The sequence below is a fragment of the Dryas octopetala genome, chromosome 1 (assembly GCF_963921425.1).
Source record: "Dryas octopetala chromosome 1, drDryOcto1.1, whole genome shotgun sequence".
NCBI lineage: Eukaryota > Viridiplantae > Streptophyta > Magnoliopsida > Rosales > Rosaceae > Dryas > Dryas octopetala.
In genome coordinates, this window is record NC_141366.1 from 12,965,843 (window position 1) to 12,992,285 (window position 26,443).

The 26,443-nt window shown below is 36.9% G+C and overlaps 1 protein-coding gene and 1 pseudogene across 5 annotated transcripts; one reads left to right on the forward strand and one right to left on the reverse strand.

The window, feature by feature from the left end:
- Positions 1 to 570: 570 nt before the first annotated feature.
- On the reverse strand, positions 571 to 18,215 carry LOC147298061 (nuclear/nucleolar GTPase 2-like). Of its 4 annotated transcripts, none has more exons than XM_086229632.1 (5): positions 17,886 to 18,215; positions 17,504 to 17,621; positions 16,938 to 17,067; positions 16,553 to 16,707; positions 571 to 777 (listed from the first exon to the last, which is right to left on the reverse strand). In XM_086229632.1, the coding sequence occupies exons 2-5, from the start codon at positions 17,573 to 17,575 to the stop codon at positions 646 to 648; spliced, it is 489 nt and encodes a 162-aa protein (XP_086085758.1). In that variant the 5' UTR covers positions 17,576 to 17,621; positions 17,886 to 18,215; the 3' UTR covers positions 571 to 645. The 4 variants fall into 4 exon arrangements, with proteins under 4 accessions (XP_086085758.1, XP_086085756.1, XP_086085757.1 ...); XM_086229630.1 differs by having other exon boundaries at positions 17,839 to 18,215; XM_086229631.1 differs by having other exon boundaries at positions 17,822 to 18,215.
- Positions 18,216 to 18,790: 575 nt separating this feature from the next.
- LOC147298062 (plant intracellular Ras-group-related LRR protein 6-like) lies at positions 18,791 to 26,443 on the forward strand (annotated as a pseudogene). Its single transcript, XR_015122294.1, has 17 exons — positions 18,791 to 18,948; positions 21,241 to 21,376; positions 21,535 to 21,570; positions 21,684 to 21,811; positions 21,986 to 22,061; positions 22,317 to 22,391; positions 22,525 to 22,593; positions 22,686 to 22,763; positions 22,858 to 22,927; positions 23,010 to 23,088; positions 23,192 to 23,282; positions 23,768 to 23,828; positions 23,911 to 23,978; positions 24,143 to 24,213; positions 24,364 to 24,500; positions 25,386 to 25,490; positions 26,302 to 26,443. The product of XR_015122294.1 is annotated as a plant intracellular Ras-group-related LRR protein 6-like (transcript).

Below are 26,443 nucleotides of genomic sequence, written 5' to 3' on the forward strand. Positions count from 1 at the left end.
CAAAGAATAATAAAAAAAGAGATGATTGTTCAGCAAAAAGAAAAAGATGAGAAATGATTAGGTAAGGAACACAAAACACATATCAATCCATGAGTTGTACCGAGCTGAACCGGGTGTTGGCATGGGTGAGTTGTCGTAAGCTGATGGGATCAGCCAACAGATCGAGACAGACCCAGGTCCAAGTTTACTTGGGGGTAGGCAAAGTGGTATTGCATCTCGCGAAGGTGAGCAGAGAGGAAGGAAATTTCTTCAACAAAATGGTGCCAATATGTTTATGATGGAAGGCATGCACAAAACTTGGGGTTTCATTCTTGTATTTTGTGCATCCATTCAATGACTTCTCTGCCACTCAAGGTCCATTCTAAGTAACATGTTTTTGAAAACATGCAAGAAAACACTGCTTTTAGATTGGAAGAGAAATATTAAACAAAAGATACTCTTAACATTGTTTATTATAATGCGCGCATCTCTCTTTGAAAAATTTCAAATGTCATTATGACTCATACAGAGCTATTATTGCTTCCAAACTCAATCTCAAATTTTTATTTATTTATAGTTGTGGAAAAACGGGAGTTTTGCACTCGGATTCATCTTGAAGAATGAGGCATCCATATTGTTGCCTGTTACATGGAAGTGCCTGTGTAATCAATGCCTTTTTCTTCCAAAGCAAGTCTCACCCTTTGCCTGTCCAATGACTATGGGTGGTGATATAACTGCATGACTTATTAACATCAGCTCTTGGGATATATGTTTCGTTTCGTCTTTGAATCTTGAGGTCTGCAAATGGTAAGACAAAATTGATTAACATCATTCACGAAAGTAAGTTTATTATATATTTAATAAGAGGTAAATTTCCGGATTAGTAACAGAAAAATAAAATGAAAAACCATAATGAAATACTACAAAGTATACCACAATAATTTTATAGACACTTTAAAAGACATTAGCCAGCTCCCAAAGGAGCACAACATGAAGCCCCCTCAACAAAAACAACAACGTACGTTGACCCAGCAGCAACTTACTTAAACCTCAACCCCCAACACCCCACTTCCATGAACAACTTTCGAATTCTAGCTAGTTACTATTCTTGAATGCCTTCTCACAAAGTTTGATTTTTTTGATTGCATAACAACCTTAGCATCGCCCTTCATAACAGCTTAATAATTATAATGAAACGAATCACATCTTGGATTCGTATAACCTTTAGCTATGTTTAAATTTGCATCTTCACTTGGTTTAAGTTTGCTTGTTCACTTGGTTTAATCATCATCATCATACTCCTCCAAGTAAATGAGTAACGCCCTGCCACAGAAGGGCAAAAGGTCCACCAGAGCACATGTACTTAACACATGGAAGAGAATAGTCTCCTCTCCATTCTTGCTTCCAGTCAGCGAGACCAAAGCTTAAACTGGATTTTCTGGGCTTTAGACCAAGATCTTGGTACCCCCAATTCCATAGAGATTAAAAAGAAAAAGTTGAATGGTGGGGCAGGGAAAAAGGGATCAATGGAAGCTCCGACAAGCATGATGTGCTTGATTGCATTGAAAAAGAGAAAAAGAAGGAAACAAATATTGTAATAGATTTGGTGCAAGTATTGTATATGAGAGTTCACATCAAATAAGAATATATTTTTCTTTAATTTGGTTTATGATTATATTCCCTGCTGCAAAGTACTGAGTAAATGCAGGGGACAAGGGAATTAGCAAACTAGCCATTGCATACAAACCCATCTTCTTTGGCTATACACTTATATATGAATCTAAAACTTGCTCAATGTGTACACGTACTAGTCTATTCATTTAATAATAAAATAGATCAAGTGATCACTACCCTCTAATTGCCTTTAGAAAAACATATATGATCAACCAAACATACATATTTAAATAAGCTAGACAAACAATACCAAAAGGTCCAAATTAACAAGCATTAGATTGCAATCAATTTACACAATAAAAGACATTTTTCTGCAACAAAAGAACCCCCTCTAGACGTTTCCCAAGCAAGGCTTAAAAAATTCAGGTATGCATCATTTCTAGTAATTATTTCAAGCCAGAACCAACCCAAATAATATATTCAAGTATTCCCCAACTTCCTCCTGCCCTATTTTGGTCCAAGGGAAAATGATAATACAAAGAAGAAATACATGCATACACTTAATTGGAATTTGTTTTTCGCTCTCTTTTTCCCATCTAAATGCAACAAGGTCATTTACAACATAGGAAAGCATACATACATACAGCTAGTTTTCGGCTTGCTACCTATATATGTATTCATCCTCCAAATCTAAGAGCAGTACTAAGCGTGCTAGTACAGGAATGAGCATCACATCTACCATGCTCAAGTCTAAAGTCCACAAAACTCCACCATTTAATGAAATCTCCTTCAAATTAAGTATACCACAATTATTTTATACACACACGTTAGTATTTATTCTTGACACTATAAAGTCTACCAAACTCCACCATTTAATGAAATCCTTCAAAGTATTCCTGAAGGAGCAACAGCATGAAGCCCTCAACCAAAACGACAACGTTGATCCTAGAGCAACTTACTTAAACCTCAACTTAACCACCACACTTCCCTGAACAACTTTCAAATTCTAGCAAGTTACTATTCTTAAAGGCCTGCTCACAAAATATGATTTTCTTGATTGCATAACAACCCTAGCATCGCCCTTCATAACAGCTTAATAATTATGTTTCAGCTACTAAAAAAATGATTTTTCAGGAAAAGAGCTTACACTGAGTTACAGCACAAAGCAAGCAAGCAATTCGGCATTACTGGTCGAACCAGATTCTTGGGACCAGTCATATTCGAAAATATGAAAACCCAGGGGACGGTCGTTGAAAAGACTTGGTGGAGCACCAGGCCTTTTCTGAAAGGAAAAGTGAAATGTTGAGAGCAGAAGACGCATCTTGTCCATCTTGCTTTTCTTGTCCTCATCCATGAAATGGGAAACAGCGAGGCAGACGTATGGACCTCCTAGATGGACAAAACTAAACGGGTGTGCTTGAGTAACACAAAATTCAGGAGGGAGATGTGGCTTCATAGTATGGATGCGCTTAGGATCACAATTAGAAGCATGGGAGATGTGGTAGACTACTACACCCGAACCTTGTGCAGGCTCGAATTCATAGCTAAACATTAGCTTATCATCATCATTCTCCAACTCTACAACTAAAGCCCTGCCACAGAAGGCTTTGTTCGCTCGCCACCAAGATCTTGGTGCCCACAATTGCATAAGAGAAGAGAGTACCAAAGAGTGAATGGCGTGGGATGTGACAACCAGAGGGAAATACCAGGGTCGGCATGGTCACCCATTTCTGGGTTGCCGGGCAGAATACCTCAAAAGACAAGAGGTGGCGACGACATTGAGGACAACCCGCCAGAGCATAGAGAGCACCGTCCACCTCAACCACCAAGGGTTGAGGCTTCTCTTCTTGGAATTCCCCAAACCTGCTTTGGGGATTGATATAAGGCTCAGAATCGACCAGGTTTCGATTGGTCTCGAACTCATAAACACTTTTACTATACTTCCGTTTGTGTAGAGAATACGGTGGTGCTTCATCATTGGGAATCAGGCCGCCGGCGAAAAGAATTTTTGAGCCGGAGACACCGACACCTGGAAAGGCCGGAATATCAGGGCCGCTGATAGAAGCCAGTTTTCGAAATTGGCTATTGGACTTGGAGGAGCAGCTCTCGCATTCGAATATTTTAGTCTTGAACCAAAAGGATAAATAGCATCACGATCAAACTCAAACTGACAGGAGCATGATAATAAATCTCTCACCTTGATGGCGTGGATAACGTATATACAGAGACTTATCACCATCCACCTTCTCATTCTTAATCTTCACCCACTCATCCATGCGGAGATCGAGCTGGGTCTGGGGCGACAAATTAATCATTAATATATGTGTTTAGGGTTATTCCCAAACCTAGATCAAATTCCTCAAATTCCCAAAGTCTGACACCAAGCCTCTAATACCACGTCAAAAGTCTATTTATGTAGGGTAAAAAGATGTTTATTCCTTCTTCTCCACAAAAGAGGTATTTATACATGTCTACAAATACAATAAAACCTTCTCTATATTGGATAATTATATGAAACTAAATATTTACAAAAGAATAAATACAAAGAAATAAATATATTCCTAATATAGCTAGGACTCACGTAACAAAGCATATTCTTGTACATGTATATGTATATATACTTGTGTATGATTAATGAAAGGCAAAAAAAAAACAAAAAAAAAAAGAAAGGCAATCAATTCTCTCAAAATTAACTCACATAGGGATCGATCCAAACCGGGTGAGAAGGGGCAGCACACATGCTCGGCCAAATGAACTACCCCAAGTTCTCTTGCTTCAATGAGATTAATGGGCATGCAGGAGCTTAATTAATTAATTAATTTCGTGTGTTTCATGTGTTTTTTTTTTTTTTTTACTTAATTAACATTAATTGGTTATGTTATATTATTGTTTTATTGCTATATCGTATATGCATGATGATGGAACATATATATAGATGTTTGCATTTGTACGTGTAGCAATTTTTTATTTATTTTTAGTAACCGACAGTGTCTTGGACCAGCTTTCACCCTCAACATTTGATGAAGAAGCCATCGTCGGAGTAAAGAGATAGATAGGGAAAAGAAAGGGAGGATGACTGGAAGCAGAGATGGGAAGCAAGAACTCAAAGAGAGTTGCAGAAAAGAGAGAGAGTTCTTAGCTAGGTTTGTATGAGCAATTAAAATGCCCTTATACAAAATTAAACATGTTTTATGATACTCACAATTTTTAAAATACCTAAAAATAAAGTTTACCTTCTTATACTTTTTTTTGGTCATAATTTAGAATACTTTGGAAATATTGATGTAGTGTTAAATGGACAACAATCCTTTTCTAACCCAATTTTTTGTAAATAATAAATAAAACATTTGATACACAATATATATCCCATCAACTGGAAAAAAAAATGTGAGGGAGGATGCATTCACCAAGATATCAGGAATAGTAGATACAATATCAAAATTGGAAGATAGATCGAACAAGGGCAGATAGGGTTTTGGGGTTTTATTTGGTTGAGGGCAATTTTGGATTTTTTAAAAAATGAAGAGGGTAGTTTTGGCATGAAAAAATTGATTCCTATTCCCTTTTCTCTAATCCGGACTCTCTATGAAATTCAATTCCTCCGAGATAAGGAATTCAATTCCTTATTTTATGTGGGCCCTATACTCTTTCCTATTTTAATATATGTAAGTAAACAAGGGGAATCAGAATGGAATGACTCCCAAATATAAGTAAACACACAAATGTTAATTACTCACATTTTTTCCATTTGGACTGCGGATAAGTAAACATACTCTAAATTTAGAGTAAAATGATATTTATTCTTCTCCATAAATGAGGTATTTATATGTGTACAAATATAATAAAACCTTCTCTATACAGGAAAATTAACTATATGGAATTAAATATTTACGAAAGAGTAAATATATTCCTAATATAGCTAGGACTCATGTACGTAACAAAGCTCATTCTTGTACATGTATTGTATGATGTATATAATACTTGTGTATGATTAATGAAAGGCAATCAATTCTCTCAAAACTAACAGGGAAAATCGAAACCCGGTGAGGAGAGGGCAGCACGTACACATGCTTGGCCAACTGGCCTACCCCAAGTCCTCTTGCTTCAATGAGATTAATGGGCATGCAAGAGCTTAATTAATTGATTATTTTTAAGAGTGCTGCTATTTGCACACCCTTTTTTTTCTTTTTGCACACCCTTTTGTAAAAAAACAATAAAAAATAAAAAAAAAAGACACACTTACCCTCACCCAACACACCCCAACTCCATTTTTTCTCTTTTGCACACCCCATCAACAGACAAAAAAAAAACACACACACCCAGCCACACACACCCCCCTTCATCTCCCTCACCCGACCACACCCACCCACCCACGCAGCCCTCTGTTTTTTTTTCCTTCCAAGCCCGGCAGCCCCTTTCTCCTTTCCACTCGCCCAATAACCACCGCGCAGCACCACCTTCCTCGCAGCACCACCACCGCGCGCCACCACTAACCACCATCTTCCTTTCTCTCCGCATGCACCATCACCACAGCACCCCCAAAACAGCCACCACAACCAGCCCGGAAGCCCCTTCCTCGGCTCCTCCATCTCTCTCTCTCTCCTCTCTCCCTTCTCTCTTCCCTCCCTTTCTCTGTCGCTGCGGTTGGTTCGGTAGACAACCATCGAACGAAACTAATGGTTTCGGCAAATGACTGCCGAACGAAACTAACAGCTTCGACTGATGGCTACCGAACGAACCCGCCGGTTTCGGCGGATGACTACCGAACGGCCTGAGCGCGAGGATGGTCCGGTGGTGGTACTGCTGCGAGCAGGGTGGTGCAGAAGGTGCTGCGCGGGTGTGTTAACAGAGAAAGAGAGAGAGGGAAGGAGAGAGAGTGGGGCCGGGGCTGGGTGGAGGGGAGGGAGGAGGTCGGGCTGGGTTGGGCGCTGCGCGCGGTGGCTGAAGGGCTGGGGTGGTCGGGGCTGGGTTGGGCGCGGGGAGGGTGGTGCAGCAGGGAGGAGAGAGAGGGGTGGTGCATGGTGGTGGGCACGGGGAGAGTGGTGCAGCAGGGTGGTGGGCGCACGGTGGTGGTGCTGCGCGCGGGGAGGGTGGTGCAGCAGGGTGGTGGGCGCAAGGTGGTGGTGCTGCGCGCGGGGAGGGTAGTGCAGCATGGTGGTGGGCGCGGGGAGGTTGGTGCAGCAGGGTGGTGGGCGGCGCACGGTTGTGGTGCTGCGCGAGGGTGGTGCAGCATGGTGGAGAGGTGGGGAGGGGGTGTGTACGGGGGGGGGGGGGGGAGATGGGGATGGGGTGTGTGAGTTTTGGGTGTGTGTGTTTTTTTTTTTCTGTTTAGGGAGGGTGTGCAAAAAGAAAAATGGATGGGGGTGTGTGGGTGAGGGAAGGGCCAAATGGTCTTTTCTCTTGAGTTTTTTTTTTTTTTTTCAAGAAAGGGTGTGCAAAGAGAAATTTAGGGTGTGCAAATAGCAGCACTCATTTTTAATGGGCATGCAAAATGCCAATCCATCAAAATGAATATATGTGCCCTGTGTTTTCCTTGCTAAAAATCTGTACGAGTAAAAAGGTTAAAGAGTAGTTGGAAACTTGGAACTTGGAAGAGAGCACAGAGTCATAAACTTATCATGCTTGCTATCTAGATTTGAAACCGGTGGCTAGCATTTAATTCTAGAATCAAAGAACAGAGAGCACAAATAGCATTCTTTATGCTGTTTCATTGAGTCCTACAGGTCTGACAAAACCTGAGTTATTACATTAATTAAACAAAAGTTAAATTCCATCCTTATTTTAAAAGAGGCCATTATGAGTTTATGACTCAACTGAATTGAAGGGGCTTAATAAAATAGGGCTTCTTAGCAATGTTCATTTTGTTTAGAATTAACACTTGAAAACCAATTAGTATCTAGAAGCATGTTATTCAGAATGGCAAGGGCATGCATGTGGTCCTTGTTGGAGGGTTATGTGAAGGTTAGTCCAAATTTATCATAGGACAAAATCAAGAAGGTTTGCATAGCATATATATAAATGTTCATTGTCCATGCATTTCTTTTGTCACTTTTATTCCTGTCACTGTTTGAATGATCGATCTTTTGCTGTAAATCTTTTATTACTCTTTATTATCATATTTGATTTCCTTGGTGCAGGAGCAGCTATAACATTCAAGATACGGTCCAGGACTCATCTCTCTCTCTCTCTCTCTCTCTCTCTCTCTCTCTCTCTCTCTCTCTCACTTAAGTGCATCTACCACATTAAGAGCAACTTAAGTGCGCGCATCTACCTGCCATTCACTATTCAATTTTTTAGATTTAAATATCTGAAAAAAGCAGGTAGCTAGCTGCTTACAATTTTACAAATGAAAATAATTGCTACGCAAATGTACATCAGATCATGTCAGGCTTTTGACTGTTCAATGAAGAAGCAGCAGAGGCATTAATTGTTTCTGAAATGAAGTCTGCAGACACCGCTAGGTTTTGGAGTCTTAAGTGCGCATCTACCTACCTGAATATTTGAATATATAAAGCTAGCAGCTTGAAGGGCTGAACACAAGTTAAACCTTTTGGATCAGAGTTCGATCGCAATTGTAAGCGTGAGCTGATGGAGGTAGTTAACTGAAAGAGATGGCTCAACATCCCATTTATACCGAATCTCTATTTGGCCGACAGAGTTTCGAAGAGATGATCCAGAATACTGTTAAATGGATCGATAATCGTCTTAATTGGCCATATCAAAAAGCCTTCAGGTTAGTATTGCTATTTTTTATTTGATATGTTATGGATCGATGCTTGTTATTTTTTTTCTCAGAATATAGGTTTATTTTTAAGGTAAATTAGTGATAAGCCACTACATATATTCACCCCGGTTCAGCAGTAAACCATTGCAATTAGTTTATTTATTTTTCAACCATGCTTTTATAATATTTTACTTACTGCAGAGCTTAGTCAAACTTATCTTTTCAATCTGTTTCGACTTTTGTTGTTTGTCCGCTAAAATATAATATGTTTATTCTTTTTAATTACTTTACCTAGCTAAAATATAATATTGTAGTTTGTCCGCATTTTTTATTATTTATCATAGCATTTTTTATTATTAATAATATTATCATATTGAAAAAAACATTTATTGGTATATTTATATGTTAAAGAAAATGAAGATGTACCATATCTTTTTATCTTTATGTACATATATGAAATGTCAATTTTTTTTGCTTCTATCGAACTTTCTTTTTGGGCCCGCTCTTATCAAACTTTCTAACTACAAAATAATTATTCTATGACTTAAATTTACATTTTCCAGGAAAAAAGTTTGATTTTTCTTCTTGTTTGTTTTATGGTTTACTAAATTTTGGTTTTTCGCTCTATTTTTAAATTTAGGGTTTATTTAAAATTGTTGGTGTTCCAAAAACTTAAATAGTAATTAATTATAATTTAAAAGCTAAACATGTGATAAACGAGACCTCAAAAAGAAAAGGAAATTAGTACAATTAATTCTCACTGAGTTACAGTTTGGTTTATTAGTGTGTGTATATATAAGGGCTTATAACTGAAAATTATAAGTTTCATTCTTATTGTTGAAGGGTTTCTCTACCCTTATGACCGACCAACAAACTTAAACTCTAAGTCCTAAATGAAATTAATATATAAACAAATAAAAAAAATCAACAAAACTGTAATTCTTACTGAGCTACGATTTGGTTTATTAGTATTTAGGATATATAAAGATATAACTTAAATTATGAGTTTATTTCTTACTGTTGATGGTTTCTCTAACCCTTATAACCAAAAAACTTAAACTCTAAGCCCAAAACGAAATTAATATAAAAATAAATAAACCTATAAATCAACTAAACTGTAATACTCACTTAGTTATGGTTTAACTCACTTGAATTATAGTTGGGTTAACTAGATTTTAGGATATGCATGTAACGACTTAGAGCTTAAGAACTAGGTGTTAAGGATTTGAATTTTATGGTTTCCCTACACTACAAACTATAAACTCTAATGGAATATAAAACATACATAAAAAACAAATCAACTAAAACTGTAACTCGATCTTATTGCATTATAGTTTAATTCTTCTGAGTTACAGTTTAAGTTGAAGGCCCAGGCCAAGAGGGGGGGAGAAAAGATATTGCTGTTCTTAATATTGGGTCAACTTTCAACTAAAGAAATATTGAAATTTTCTATAAAAAAAACAAAACATTGAAATTGGAAGGGTTGGTGCTGTTTATTTTGTAAATTTGTAATTTGGGCTGGTGTTGTTTAATGTGGGCTTTTCTGTTTCTTTGGAGGTTTGCGAAAATTCTGGGTTGGCCTCGTAGAAAAACCGGTGGCATAATTGTAAATATCAAACACTTTAGTGTTATTTGTTAAATTTGAATATTCATTATTCTAGGCAGTGGCTAGAAAATAAAGATTGTAATGGCTAGGTTCCAGAACTATGTGTTTGTGGATAAATCCACATGGATTCAATAGTCAATCACAAACCAACACGTGGCCCACCAGGTCCCATTTTTTGTTCTGACTTTTTCAAATAGTCAACTTGGTCAGACCCAGCCATCTGTGTCATCATCTTAGCTCAGCAAAATGCCAAACAACATGTACATCTGAGATCGGCTCTTACCTCCGGGTTACCCATGTCCGATCCGAACCGACATTGGGATCCACCAGGAATTCGAGAGATCATCTTTTTCGGACACCATCAGTTCGGCTTGGATCTGGAGATCATCTTTTTCCAGTCACATCTCAACCATTGGTTCGGCTCGGCCCGGACCAATGACCGATCACGATCAGGCGTGCTTTGACAATCTTGTCACCACCTGATCATCTCAACCATTGGTTCGGCTTGGCCCGGACCAATGACCGATCCTCAACCATTGGTTCGGCTCGGCCCGGCCCAATGACCGATCACGATCAGACGTGCTTCGACAATCTTGTCACCACCTGATCATCTCAACCATTGGTTCGGCTCGGCCCGGACCAATGACCGATCACGATCAGACGTGCTTCGACAATCTTGTCACCACCTGATCATCTCAACCATTGGTTCGGCTCGGCCCGGCCCAATGACCGATCACGATCAGGCGTGCTTCGACAATCTTGTCACCACCTGATCATCTCAACCATTGGTTCGGCTCGGCCCGGCCCAATGACCGATCACGATCAGGCGTGCTTCGACAATCTTGTCACCACCTGATCATCTCAACCATTGGTTCGGCTCGGCCCGGCCCAATGACCGATCACGATCAGACGTGTTTCGACAATTTTGTCACCACCTGATCATCTCAACCATTGGTTCGGCTCGGCCCGGACCAATGACCGATCACGATCAAACATGGATCTCCACGTCACCACATCAACTCAGTCCATTCCATTCCCAGGTCGGATCGGTTCGGCTTTGGTGATCATCATCTCAAATCCTAGTTGCGGCTGGATTTCACTTGAGGGAATCATTGCACTACCTACCTGATCGGCTTGGCCGACTCGTCTAAATCCGATCCGATCACACATGGGTTTCACGTCTACACGTGAGGACATGTGTTCGGATCGGCTCGGCCTCCCACCGCCATTCTAAAGAAGATCACGTTGGGACGAACCGCCATACTCAAGTGCACCTGACATGACTCTCTGACAGATGAGACATTCCAGCTCACAGCCATGACTATTGGGGCATTCCACCTGATCTTCCATCCTTGCATTCAATGCAGCATTGAATGCTGAGGAGGTGAGTGGCTGTGCATGCTACTAGTCATGACCGAACGCGTGGACCACTCTCCACCATTCATTTATATGCAGGTAACTTACTCATCACAATTTCCTTTGTTTATATAAGCCATCTTATATGCACAAAAACCAGGACCAATCAAAAAAAGCAAACACTTGCACAAACTTTGGCTTACCAAAAACACACTTGGACTTTCTGAGAATAAACCCAGAACATTTGCCTTATTCTTCCTATTCTCCCAAGTTCATCTCCTGTTCTTCCTCACTTTCATTCAAACACCACCAAACACACATCACTGACTTCATCATCAGAGCGTGTTTGGCTGGTACCACACCGGTCCATCTCCTTTGATCTTGTATTCATTTGCAGGAAGATCTCAATCAACATCCACGTCATCGTCCAGCAAGGCATCTGATCAGCCAGATCATCATTTCTAAGTTGTTGCATCTCTTTTACGGAAATTTGCATCAACACTATGGTACGATACATATTAAGTAAATGATTTTAAAGTTTAATTTTGAGCTCTCACTACTTTTAAGATTCAGGTCTTTTTTTTGTATTTGAAAGAAGTTCAATTTATACCAAACCGATCCTTTTTTTCTTTCTCTCTCCGTTTATCTCTATCTCTCTCCCACTCCTTTTTTCATTCTCTCCCCATTTACTTTTAATATAATTTGGAAGCTATTTGCATTAAAATAAGACAATAACTGAACTAATTGCATGCATAAAATTACCACAAGTAGAGCAATTAAGTTTCAAATACATAAAAACTTCAATTAGGCAATTCATTGCAAAGTAAACTTAAAAAAACATTTAACAATAACATTGTTTTAAAATAATCCCCAACATGAGAAACACAAATACATAGAATATATAAAACCGTTGATGGTTGCCTCCTTTCATCTTCTTCTTGAACCTCTTGGTGCGCTTGCTCTTCCACTGAAATAAACACAATAATTAATTTAATGAAGAAAATTTATAAGAAGATAAGATAGAAGAGGTAATTGAATAACAACCCAAAAAAGAAGAGGAATATTACCAGAATAAGGAAACAGGAATTTCCTTCTTAAAGTTCATATTGACCCATTTTTCCAGAAAAAAATTGAACAAATCCATTAGCAATCCAGGGAAAAATAGACCCGCGTCAATTTCCTCCAGTGTCTACAATAATTTTGACATGAAAACAAATTATATAATATATTATATCGCAAAATTTACAATAAAAAATAAAAAATTAAAGTGCGATGCATACCAATGGTTGGCGTCTCGAATGGTGTCCGTGTTTCTCTCTTTGTTGATTTATATGAACAATGACATTCCTTGCATAAGAAAGAACGCAAAAAGCATTGTTCTCATACCTTCCATATTCAAAGTTGTCATAAACTCCTTTATAATCAAATAAGTTACCGATAGTGGATTTATTAGGAACAATTCTCTTCTTCTATCGCCTAAACAGAGGTGTTCGTTTATATTTCATGGTATTAATGAATTCGACTACTCGGATGAAAGGGCTTTGTGGGCATCTGATTTTAAATCCACAATTCTCTTAGATGCAAAATCAGATGCCCACAAAGCCCTTTCATCCGAGTAGTCGAATTCATTAATACCATGAAATATAAACGAACACCTCTGTTTAGGCGATAGAAGAAGAGAATTGTTCCTATTGAATCCACTATCGGTAACTTATTTGATTATAAAGGAGTTTATGACAACTTTGAATATGGAAGGTATGAGAACAATGCTTTTGGCGTTCTTTCTTATGCAAGGAATGTCATTGTTCACATAAATCAACAACGAGAGAAACACGGACACCATTCGAGACGCCAACCATTGGTATGCATCGCACTTTAATTTTTTTTTTTTTTTTTTGTAAATTTTGCGATATAATATATATATAATTTGTTTTCATGTCAAAATTATTGTAGACACTGGAGGAAATTGACACGGGTCTGACTGGATTCTTCCCTGGATTGCTAATGGATTTGTTCAATTTTTTTTCTAGAAAAGGGGGTCAATATGAACTTTAAGAAGAAAATTCTTGTTTCCTTATACTGGTAATATTCCTCTTCTTTTTTGGGTTGTTATTCAATTCCCTCTACTATCTTATCTTCTTATGAATTTTCTTCATTAAATTAATTATTGTGTTTATTTCAGTGAAAGAGCAAGCACACTAGGAGGTTCAAGAAGAAGATGAAAGGAGGCAACCATCAACGGTTTTATATATTCTATGTATTTGTGTTTCCCATGTTGGGGATTATTTTAAAACAATGTTATTGTTAAATGTTTTTTTAAGTTTACTTTGCATTGAATTGCCTAATTGAAGTCTTTATATATTTGAAACTTAATTGCTCTACTTGTGGTAATTTTATGCATGCAATTAGTTTATTTATTGTCTTATTTTAATGCAAATAGCTTCCAAATTATATTAATGTATGCTAAAAAAAAGTTAGTAGATGAAATTATTGTTGTTAATTTGGCTCGCATTTGAAGATTTCCTGGTTCATGGGGGATTTCCATGGTATTCTAAGATGAAGTTAGGAGTCCAAATAGGTGTTGGAAGGTTATTAATTCCTGGTGCGTTTTGGACTTCGTTTTGGACAAGTTTTGAGGTTTTCCTTGTGTATAAAGGAAACTTATTTCCTACTCAAAGTTAACTTTCTTCCTACTTTATCTAGGATTGTAATCTAAGGCCTATGGTTATAAATAGGACCTTAGGGGCTTAGAAAAATGTGAGAGAATCAGATTAGAGTGAGCAAGTCCTTAGGATTCTTGGGAGGCACACAATCTAGAATTGGTGAGATCAAGATTAGGTAATTAATCTTGGGTGAGAGATCTAGGTTTTTGGGAAACACTTTGTGAAAGGGTGTACAAGGGATTTGGGGATTGGGTTATGTGATTTAGTCCAATTGTAATCTTAATACTTATTATTCTCATAGTGAAGAACGGAGATCTCTCCCAGGGACGTAGGCAGGAATTTTGCCGAACCTCGTAACAAATCTCGGTGTGATTGTGTGTGCTTGTTGGTTTATTATTTTCTGTTTTCTTGGCTGTGTTTGTTATTTATCTTTCATCGAATTATTGCTTGTACGCCGTGAAGGTGGGAATTAGGATTTAATTCTCAAACTACATCAACAATTATATATTATATATTTTAATGCAAATGCTAAAAACGCATACCTCAATTCTTTATATATATATATATATATATATATATATAGGGCCCTTCCAATAAGGGATCATTCATTTAGTGTTAAATGAGGGATCACCTTGTGGGGCCCACATGAGTCGTTTTGTGTTAATTCGAACCGTCCATTTTTTACATTTCCATTGATAGATCATCCCTGCAAAAAATCAGCCAAATCGAAAATCGTTTACTCGTTCGATTAAGTGGTCAAAGTTTAGGTGTTTATAGAGGAATTTGTTTTAAACTTTGACCGCTTAAACAAATGGGTAAACGATTTCCGATTTGGCTGATTTTTTGCATGGATGATCTATCAATGTAGATGTAAAAAAATGGACGGTTCGGATTAACACAAAATGACCTGTGTGGGCCACACAGGGTGATCCCTCATTTAACACTAAATGAGAGATCCCTTATTGAAAAGGCCCTGTATATATATATATATAATATACAAGAATGCTCTAAAACTAACTAATTAGTAAGTTAATACAAAACTAACCACCATGTTGGACCCACTGCACAATGTAATCTTAAAATCCGAACCGTTTATTGTTTAGATCCTACTTCAAAGATCATTCCTGTAAAAAATCTCTAAAATCATAAGTCATTTAGTCATTTGATTATAATAACAACTATTTCTATGCTTTTATCGAAAATATTGATCGTCTATTTATTTGATCTCAATTAGATGACTACACGATTTTCGATTTAGTTGATTTTTTACAATGATGATCTTTGAAATATGACCTAAATAATTTATGGTTCAGATTATGAAATTAGTGATGTGGTGAGCCCAAAAGCATGGTTAACTTCGTATTAACTTGCTAACTGGTTAGCTTTAGAGCACTCCTCTATATATATATATATTTTAGCATATATTTAATGGTTGGTATATTTAGTGGATAAATATTTTAGCATAGAAACATAAGTAACAGTAAGTACATTAAGAAGATGCATACCATGCTCTACCTCTAAATCGTTGAATGGAAATCCAACAATAAAGATAAAAAAAATTAAAAAATAAAAAGACAAAATTTTAAAACATGCAAGTAAATTCTATGTTTCGCGTCAAGCAGCATAGCATGCTTTAATTAAAGCCTTTATACATAACGTTACGTTTTCTGTTTTTCGTTGTATTTTCATCAAATTAAACTGATGTTTCTTATTAAAAGACTTAATGTTTATGTATGAACACTCCTACATATGCAAACTTCTGAAACCCTCTGTAGATTAAAGAAAGAAATTAAAAACTGATTCTCGCGTTAAAGATTGTTTTTATGCCGTATACAAACGCATGTATATGTTAATAGTATTTATTAGGCCACGACGTTGAATGTTCTCGAGCGTAGTGGAGCCATGAGCTGTCTTTATAATGGTTTGACAAATCCTCTCATGCACATAAAATCTTTGATACCGAGTTGAACCAGAACCCATGTGTCAAACTCAAAGCTCTCTTTCTTCTTGATTTATTTGGAGTACTGCTATTTGCACACCCCTATTAAAAAAAAAGACTATATAGCCTTTTAAGTGTTTATGCGTGCAATGCTCTTTTAAATGCTTCTCTAGGTGGTAACATCTTGTACCTTGTGGTGGTAGTGTCACATTCAGTTAGGCGATCTTAGGTGTATTGAAGTGGACAAGCATGGCAAGTAAGCAAATACTAGAAATAAAATAAAAAATCAACTTTCGAAGATTTGATAATTACCAACCACTCATAAAGCAACTCTTCTATACAAGAGATGCCTAGGTGAATGAAGCAAATACTAGAAGTAGATCTACACATTTGAAGCAGGAATTACCTTGACAAACACATTGTCCCAAGTTCTTTTCTGTTTTTATCTCCTGACCTTATAAACATTACTACAGCATAAAGTAATCCTTGTTTACCATGTTACTATGTGCAGCATACAACTAATGAATAATATGAACTCAAATGATGACCATAAAAAAGACACAACTTTGATGACAGCTAAATTGAAATTAAATTTTTGTAAAAAAGGTACATAATACATGTCTGAAATTAGTACTATACTTTCTAAATCAACAAAAAAGAGAAACACTGACCTGGACAACAACATCTGAAGAGTCTATTACTTTGTAGAGCTCAACCCAAATACGTTTACTTTGTCCCTTCTCAAACATTGTATGTCGGACAAGGTCCCTAAACCCATCCCCTTCGCTTCCTTCTGCAGCATTGTCATGCTTCTGCTCGAACACATCTACAGAGTTGCAAATAATATTAGGTGCACAACCATTTCAGATTTGAAATAAGAAAATGGCCAATGTTTTTAAAACTAAATACATATATACACACTTGCATTTTTCATTAACAAATGCTCTACATTTCAAGCATACACAAATTACTGACCAAACAATTAAAGCAATAGAATTAATTGCTTATTACGACTGGGCACACCCAAGGGAATAAACTTTATAAGACAATAATTACCATGAGAACCATCAGCTTTCTTAGCTAAAGACTCATAATCTGCTGCCAAGAGTTTTGGACGCTTCCTCATCGTCTTAGGTCCAAATGTATCAGAAAACGGTTCTCTTTCGAGGAGATGGACTCTAGTTTGCTTCACAGGTATTAAAAACATGAAATTAGCAAATCATATTACAACTAAGCCATCATCAAAACAAAAATAAAAATCTATGGTTATCTTCTTTTTTCCTGTTTTTAAATTTTTTTTTGTTTATTAAATTTTATAGAAATTTTAAGCTTTCTTGATAACGTGCCTTTATTAGTAATTTAGAAGCAAGGTAAGATTTTCCTTAGGAGTTGCGTGTCTTGAGCAATTTCTAAGGTGTGAATAAGATCACCCATAAATAAAAAATGAAAATCAATAGCCTGAATGCTGCATCAAATTAGGCATCCCCAAAGAACAATCTAGATTTTTTTTTATGTTGCTCCAACAAATGTTAGCTCAAAATGTTATTTGTGATTTTCCGGCTCTTCGTTGAAATTTTAAAAAATAAATAAACAAAATGCTAGACTTCACAGAAGCACCATACCTTCTGATGGTCATTCAATAGAGAAAACGGCAATTTCTTCTCTTTCAAAATAACATTGTATCTATTAGACATCCGATTTTGAAGCTCTTCGTGAAATTTGCTCCATGAACGTGAAAAACTGTTCAGCAACCAAGCAAATTTAGCTCAAAGAGGAAAAAACCATTAATCAGCTTTTTTTTCAACCAAATAAAATCGACACTGCCATAATGAAGCATTTCAAACAAGCTCTGCTACACTCATATCTCATACAACAATATTAGCTAAAGTATATTGCAACTAAGGACCTCTATTATAATTCAATCATTACTAGAAACTCACTAATTTGTCAACAATACCAATATATACGTATATGTATACGGCGTAGCTATACGTATCTACGTACTGAACCAGCGGCAGTCGGGTTGGATTCGAGTGTTAGGCTACTCATCGGATTGGAACTCGTTCCTCAAGACCTTTCCCTTGCGGTCTCGCTTAGGCCTCGTGTTGTACATCTTGAGGCGGCGGACCGTGGCCGCACTACGCGACTACGCGACTCCGAGATCTTGCTCTTCCCATCCGTACGATTCGCGTCCAAAGCGTGCTTCGGCCTGCCGGAGATGTTTACTTTCCTCTCTGTCTTCTTCGTCATGTTTGTGTGGTCTATTTGGTTGCCGGGAAAGTGATGGAAAGTAAATGGCCAAGTTTTCTTTTTTCGTAAAACCCCTGAATTAGGGTTTCGAAGAGAGGGGTAGAGCGGTAGAGGTAGAGGACGATATGTGGGTGGGATTGATGGGCCGGGTCAATTGGGTTGTGTTTGGGCCAACTGAGTTGGGTTAAATCTTAGCCCGAGATCTCTTCGGCGTTTAGCGGGGTCAGTAAACTTCTATTTTTGAGCGGTCCAATAATCTTGGGCCAAATTGCACGATAACAATTCCAGTCAGTCGGCGCAGCTCTAATCTTTTGTTGGCTAAAGTTCAATTTAGACACTAAATTATAGGGGGTATTTCAACTGCATCAATCATTTACAAAATCATTAAAAAACATACCCCATCTAAAATCTAAATTGAAAAAATGAATTTTTCTTCCTCTTTTCCTTTTTTACCCCTCTCCACCTCTCCACCTCTCACTCTCTCTATTCCCTCTCTCCGACCAACCCTCCCGACCCCACTCCCACCACAACCTGCCAAACCCTCCCCTTCCACTTACCCGAGTCTCTCTCTCTCTCTCTTTTCTCATTTTTCTTCTTTTTACAGTGTCTCCCTTCTCTCTTGCGTGACTTTGCACAGTCCGATCGTGACCAGGCCAACTATGGTCAAGCCTAGCCGGCGCAGCACCACCAGCCACCAGCCCACAGCTCTTTTCTCTCCCCCCGACCATCCCTCTCCTTTCTCGCGCGATTCCCTCCATGTGCACAACTCAGCCCAAACAAGGCCGACTATTTCCCAACAGCCTAAGGCCACCGGCAGGTCCCCCTGGTGTTGGCCATCCCCTCACGAGCTATAGTTGGGGTCAAGAAGGTTGTGGTGGTGGTGGGGTCGAGAGGGGCTGGGTTGGGAGGGTTGGCCGGAGAGAGGGAAGAGAGAAAGAATGGGAGGTGGAGAGGGGAAAAGAGGAAGAAAAATTCCTTTTTTTTTTTTTTTTTTTTTTAATTTAGATTTTAGATGAGGTATGTTTTTGAATGATTTTGTAAATGATTGATGCAATTGAAATACCCCTTATAGTTGAGTATCTAAATTGAACTTTAGCCTTTTTTGTTTTTTTTTTTGGTTGACGAAGAATATGGGATGTTAGTTTGGAGAAATTATTCTGTGTATCCGTTATACCGTCACGTGGTGTAATCAATGCAACGTGTCATAATGGGTGTATGTTATTAATAATACATCCTACTAATATAAATATATCGTCCAATAATATAATTACATGTTGGATTGGTTGCACCACTTAACGGAGTATCGGATACACACAATAATTTTGCGTTAATTTGCACTTTGATTTTTGGGTGTTGTAAAAATCTCACCTGTTGTGCATCAAATAATTTATGAGAGTTTGGCTAATTCCAAACAGCTTATTTATATTCTAACTAAATTTGTGCAAAAAAAATTAAAAATCTATTTTATCTCACTACTTTTAAAATTTTACTCTAGTAATATTCTCTATTTTAACTAACATGGATATATTATTATTTCTTAAAATTTAGTATTATTGCTAATGTGAGGTAAATTTGTACGGTTGCATTTAAATAATTCAAAACATTTTTACCTACCCATCTAAACCCAAATTTCAATTACTCACTATATACCAAGTTACCAACTACTTATTGGTATAGTGTAATTTAACTTATTTTTATACATTTTGTTAGAAATAGTCTTAAGTTTGAATGTGCTACCCAACATTAATACCCACCCCTCATATACTTCCCACTCATAAACTCTACACTGTCCCACTTTTATTTTTCTTCTTGTCAATACCCAAGAGTCGAGTAAAGTATATATATATATATATATATATCTCTTTTAATGTTCTTAAGATATAGATTATTTGTCTAACATACAAATCTCTAAGAAGTGTGTATCAGTCCCTCTAAATGGCCAAAATTGTTTTAATTTCGTCTAATTTTTAAATTAATATTATTTTATTACATTTGATGGAATCGAACTTTAAACCTATTTCATTCTAATCTTTATCCTATACACCCTCATTACTTTCAATAATCCAAGGACATTGTCCATACTAAACACCTCTATTAAAATTTTAAAACTCAATTAGAAAGTTTTAAAATTTAGAAATCATAATAGTATCATTAACATTATCTTTTTATTTAATGAAATTTTATCTCAACAATATTGGAGAAGTTCAAATCTAAATCCCCACTGTCAATGATCATTTGATCTAATAAGTAGTAGATGATTTCAAATATCATGCACCATAATTATTGATTAATAAAAAATTTCGAATATGCACCCAATTAACAGTTTTTTTTTGTCGATCATTCAAGACTTGAAGTAACAGTTAACATTACTGTACTTTAAGTTTTAAGTTTGACATAAATTCAATTTAGACACATAATTATATATGTCATTTCAACGGGGTTTACAAATTTTAAAATATTTTAAATATACACCCAATTTATTATTTAAATTGAAAAATGGACTTCCGTCCATCGATTTGTTGAGAAATCAGTTAAATGTCAGCTTGGCTTTTATTGACGGGGATTAATTGGCGACGTAACGCCAATTTAGCATACCTTTCCCGCCAAATGAGCGACACATGTCCACCTGACACAGGCTCACACACCCATCACCTCTTTCCCGCTCGTCGAACGCTTTTCTGACCATTTAATCTTTCAAAAACATCACGTTTTTCCCCAAATTCGAATATAAATTCTTCACCTGTGTTCGACGAGCGAGAAAGAAATGATGGATTTGTGGGCCCGTGTTAGGAGTTAGGTGGACAGGTATCGTCGTGTCGCTCATTTGGCAAGAAATGTTTGCTGAGATAGCACCACATCGCCAAGTGATCTCGGTCAGTAAAAGTCTAAGTTGTCATTTAACTGATTTCTCAACGAATCAATAGACGGAAGTCTATTTTTCAATTTAGATGTATATTTGAAATATTTTAAAATTTGTGAACTTTATAAAAATGACATATACAGTTGTGTCTAAATTGAATTTATGTTTAAGTTTTAACAAATAACCAAAAGAAGCGGTTATCTCCCAATCTGGTTACGAAGCTGGTGTCGTGAAACAGATGAAATGAAGAAGCAACAACACCAACAAAGCAGCACCTGAGACCGAGTGTGCAGATCCAAAAGCAATCACAGTGCATTTCTATGGATCGGGTTATCAAAGCTGCGAGGAGCTCCCGTTCGCTCAACCTTTCAAATCGCTCTCTCAGGTAACTCCTCCAATTCAATCACTCACCATTGCACATTTGCACTGATCGAAAATATTATCCATCTCCATCATCATCATCTTTTCTCGTGATAATTCTCGTCCGCAATCAAATTTGGAATCATATGGTAACTGGGTTTTTTTTTTTTTTTTAATTATCAGGGACGTGCAGTTGGAGAAGATGAGAAGTGGTGGGAGGTAAATTTGAATTTGTTTTGTTCTTCCTTTAAATCATGAAATGCCAGCTTCTAATTCGCCGAGTGAAATGCTTTTCAAACGGACTAATGGAGGACCCATTTGCTTGTTTTCAGGCTGTGGAGCTACAGAAGCTCATTCTAGTTCATAATGAGATTGAATCATTGAAAGACGAGCTGAGAAATTTGCCTCTACTAACTTTCAGCCACAACAAACTTTCAGAGCTTCCAGCTGCAATTGGAGAGTGAGTTCTCTTTCAAAGTATATTTTTGTGTTCTTAGTGGTCTTTGGCTTATATTTTATTTTTTTGTTTAAATCTCAAAACCCAATGGGCAGGCTTACATTACTTCTACTTAATACCTAAGACTGGAAATATCACAAGTTTTGGGTTAATCTAGTTGTTGTGTGGTCCTTCCAGATTTGATTGTTCGAACAATCAGCTTGAGGAACTTCCAAGCTCACTTGGAAGACGCTCAGATCTATCAGAATTGAAGGTAATGCTTTACTTTGGTTGACTGTAGATGTGGTGATGTGCATGTGGTTGGTAAGTTTGACACAGCAATGTTACACAACCTTGTAGTGTGGTTGGTTTTTAACCTCTTGTCCTTGGCCCAAATCTATATGCATGTAAAATAAAACTCAATACGTGTAATAGGAAAGGCTACCATCATTTCTTTTTCTTGCTCTTCTTTTTTTAACATCATATCCAGTTTTGACCAAAAAAGTGAGTTATGATACCCTTTTCACAGGCATCAAATAATGTTATCACCAGCTTGCCAGAAGATCTAGCGAACTGTTCAAAATTGATGAAACTAGATGTGGAGGTATGATTGAGATTCGTAATTTTAGCACTTGATGATGCTCAGTTAACACTTTTTTTTTTTTAATAAATAAAATCGTTAGTAATTGATAAACTTTGGGGTCTAAAATGTGAATTTTATCATCTCCCTGTGCCAGGGTAACAAGCTAACCTGCTATCTGAGAAGTTTGTTGGATCGTGGACCATGCTTACAGAACTCAATGCATGTAATGTCTGCAGATTTGCTAATTGGGTGCTTATCTCTACTTGCATATCTTTAGATATATTGAACATTGTTTGTTTATTGGAACCTATGCAGCAAAAAATCTGCTGAGTGGAATACCGGAAAATATTGGAAGCCTTTCTCATCTTATTCGTCTTGACCTTCACCAGAACAGTGAGTGAATTTGGAATTGAAATACCTTAAATAACCCTTCTTGGGTATCATGTGAACTAATCTGTTCACTTTTCCTACTGTCTATGTTAACGAGTTTTGCAGAAAATTTTATCAATCCCACATTCAATAATGGGTTGTTGTTCACTTGCGGAGATTTATATGGGGTATCCACTGTTACATGATCCTTTTAAGTTTAGATAACTTTTGTATCTTTGAAATTTATCTGGCACTGACATCAAAATTTAGGAATAATGCACTGTCTACACTACCGGTGGAGATGGGGGCTCTTTCTCGTCTAGGAACTTTAGATCTTCAATCAAACCAGGTAGCTTGAAGTTCATTTTATTTCTTTGCTATATTTAATGTAAACTTATTTAGGAAGAACAACTAATTTTATATTGTCTGCAAACTACTTCATTTGCATGCAGTTGAAGGAGTATCCAGTGGAGGCATGTAAATTGCGTCTTTCGATGTTGAATCTTTCAAACAATTCATTGTCTGGATTGCCTTCTGAATTGGGTAAGGTTTGCTAATTGTAGGGTTGTATAAATTATATATGGTATATCTTCATAGAAATTCCAAAATCCTGTAGGGTTTGTGATGCTCTAAAAACCTCTTGTTGTGTGTTTCACAGTTTGGGTCATATGAAGGGACTAGAATTCTACTCTTGATGTCCCAATTGGAAAACAGTTTGTTAAAGTATGGATGAGCCCTATATATTTTTGAGAAGATCACTATGTCTTAATTCACTTTTGCAAGACCAATAGTTCCTGCTTTTAAAGTATTTCTTGTCTAGTGGCACAAGTTCCAACTAGTGTTAGCTATATTTCCCACAGGTGTGGTGGGATAGGGGTGGGTAGGCAAATGAAATGATGGACTAAACTTTGAAGTGTTTGTTTATATTTAACTCAACAAAGCTCTTATGTAAGCATTTAAAAAATACAAAATTATAGTTGACATGGTTGATTGATATTAAACATTCTTAATTGTTATTCTTTGTTTAGGCAAGATGACTACCCTGCGAAAACTTTTGCTTACTGGAAATCCTTTACGAACGCTTTGAAGGTGAGAAACATTTTGTTGGCCCTTTTTGATTAAATGCTTCTTTTGAGTAAGTATATAGCCAACCAATATTTTCCTCTCGCAGCTCATTGGTTTCTGGACTGACACCTGCTTTATTGAGGTTTCTTCGAAGTAGACTTTCTGAAAATGAAGGTACACTCTTTCGACTATTTATGCACGACCGTTTTTCTTTTGCCTTTCTAACATGCAAATTCTGTACTTTTCCTTAGTATCGTAAAAGTTCCAAAGACAGACCACGAATTACAGTTTTCAACCAACTACTGTCTTAAATAATTTAATTCAAGATTCTTATGTAGATGCTGAAGCAACAACTACAAAAAAAGAGGATGTAATTGCCATGGCAGCTCCATTGTCTATCACCTCAAAGGTACTCTTGTAAGAATGATCTTTTAATACCTTCACATGTCGATTGGGGTGATCTCGATTATTCTAGTGCAGAGCTCAGAATTTATCTTTCATTTTAGTCTTTCTTTTTTATTCAGGAATTTTTGCACATAAAAATGGTTTTTAATTTCAGGAACTTTCTTTGGAAGGGACGGGCTTGAGTTCTGTCCCATCACAAGTATGGGAATCGGGTGAGGTCATAAAAGTTGATCTTTCTTGGAATTCCATCCAAGAGCTGCCAGTTGACTTTCGTCATGTGTCCAACTCCAGGTAAACATCTTTGTACTTATCCTCTGTCTGCTCAATAGAAAAGAAAAATGGTATAGCAAAGTGCTATGTCTGTTTGGTGGTTTTTGTTTGATCGGTTGATGCAAGTTCATTGAGTTTTAGTGCTACATTGAAATTTGGTTGTGGCCTAATGTATGAAGGTTTATGGGTGTCTAGGGTAAGGCTAAATGGTGGAAAAGGTTAGGAGAAATACATTGCAAGAAAAGGGAAAAGGTTTGAATTGAAATCATGAAGAAATGTTTGGAAGTGGTTCTGTATGAAGCTCTTTTACTAAATAGCACTTTCGTTAGAACTAATTTAAAGCACATTAAAAATGTCATTAAAAACCCAGTTGCTTCTTACATGTTCACCTGCAAGTGATTACTGAAGAAGTAGCTATCAGGTGTTTTTCCATGAAGCATTAAAAGTGTAACTCTAGCCCGAAAAAGCACTTTTGTCTATTTCAGCCAAACACGACCAAATTCTCTTTTGGTTAAATGGAAGCGCCTTTGCTGCCAGAAGCACTCCCAAATACACCCTATCTCTTAGGTTTCTGTTTGGGACTAGTGTTAATTCTTCTTATTAGTCATGCATTGTGAACTCCAGTTGCTTTGATGTTAAACAACTATGGTAATGGTGGCTGCATCAAGTATCCAAATTACTATTCAGTTCTGAAAAAATTATGCCATACTGCTTCTGATCCAAGCCATCCATAAGTTGATAATTTTTTTCTCCTTTTTAAGTACTCTTAAGGAATAAAATAGTCATTCTCTGGGGGCCAAGTTGATTGGGTATTGCTGTCTACTGACTCACTGGACTCATTTCTTTATTTTTTGTTTAACTCAGTGACCGTATGTTAATTCATCTTATAATTATCCAAATGCGCAGACTTTAGTTTTATCCAGGAACAAGATTAAAGACTGGCCAGGTGCAATTTTAAGGTCACTTCCTAATCTTTCGTGTTTGGAGCTGGACAATAATCCATTAAGACAGGTAAACATATGTAACCAGTACGATAGTCTTTTTCTTGACTTGTTAATATATCAACATCAATAATATGTTAAGAGTTTTAATGAGAAACACACAAGGGATGTGGTCCATGACAAATATAATTCTGCATTTCACATGCTTTCATGATTTTCTTCCACTTGGTGTTGATTTGTTAGATTGTACATTCAATTGTTGGAACTATTTCAATTAATAAACAATTTGACTACTGCCTAACCACTGTTTGGTTCAAGTCACTCTTTATTCTTTATGTAAAAATGATCTATGATATGCTTGGTATAGAATAGTGGGATTGCTAATGCAACTTTTGTTTTTTTTTTTTTGGTATCAAGACACTCTACATTCTATAATTGTGTGAAAGTTAAGCACTTGGAAAAATTGGTAATTTTCATGAGATTAATTTTACATGGAGAAGGATCAAATCACTTCTTGTGAGTTCCACATTATGATGATCTTTCTGGATTCTTTTTTGTTATATCTGAATAGAGTAGAAGCCTTGTGGTAAAAAAAAAAAAAGTTGAAGCCTACACTTATGCTGAACTGTAGATACTAATTCTTGTGGGTGTGTCTGTGTGTATGCTACAATAGTAACATATATGTGATACCCCATCCCGCACTACATAGTAATTGAAGAATGGGGATAAGAGGTTTTGCACCATGACTTCTCGAAACCAAAGCTCTAATACCATGTTAAACTAACATTGTATCTCAAAAGATTTAAGTTTTCAAGGGATGGGCCAACAATGTACATTAAATTAACATATTTGACTGCCCTCCTGATTTGCTTGACTTGTAGATTCCATTGGATGAATTTCAAGCAGTTCCTATGCTTAAGGTTCTGGATCTAAGTGGTAATGCAGCTTCATTACAAAGAGCATCCCACATTTTCTAGCTTACCACATTTGCAAGAGCATTACTTGAGGTTAGTGAAGTTGTGA

Bases quoted from the DNA above. Each gene is read 5' to 3' on its own strand.
- LOC147298061 (XM_086229632.1), bottom strand. From the start codon at position 17,575: ATGTCTAATAGATACAATGTTATTTTGAAAGAGAAGAAATTGCCGTTT. The intron at 16,708-16,937 runs GTAATTATTGTC...GCAACTCTGTAG, and splicing joins GAAAGCTGATGGTTCTCATG to ATGTGTTCGAGCAGAAGCAT. The intron at 778-16,552 runs GTCAGTGTTTCT...TACCATTTGCAG, and splicing joins CTTCAGATGTTGTTGTCCAG to ACCTCAAGATTCAAAGACGA.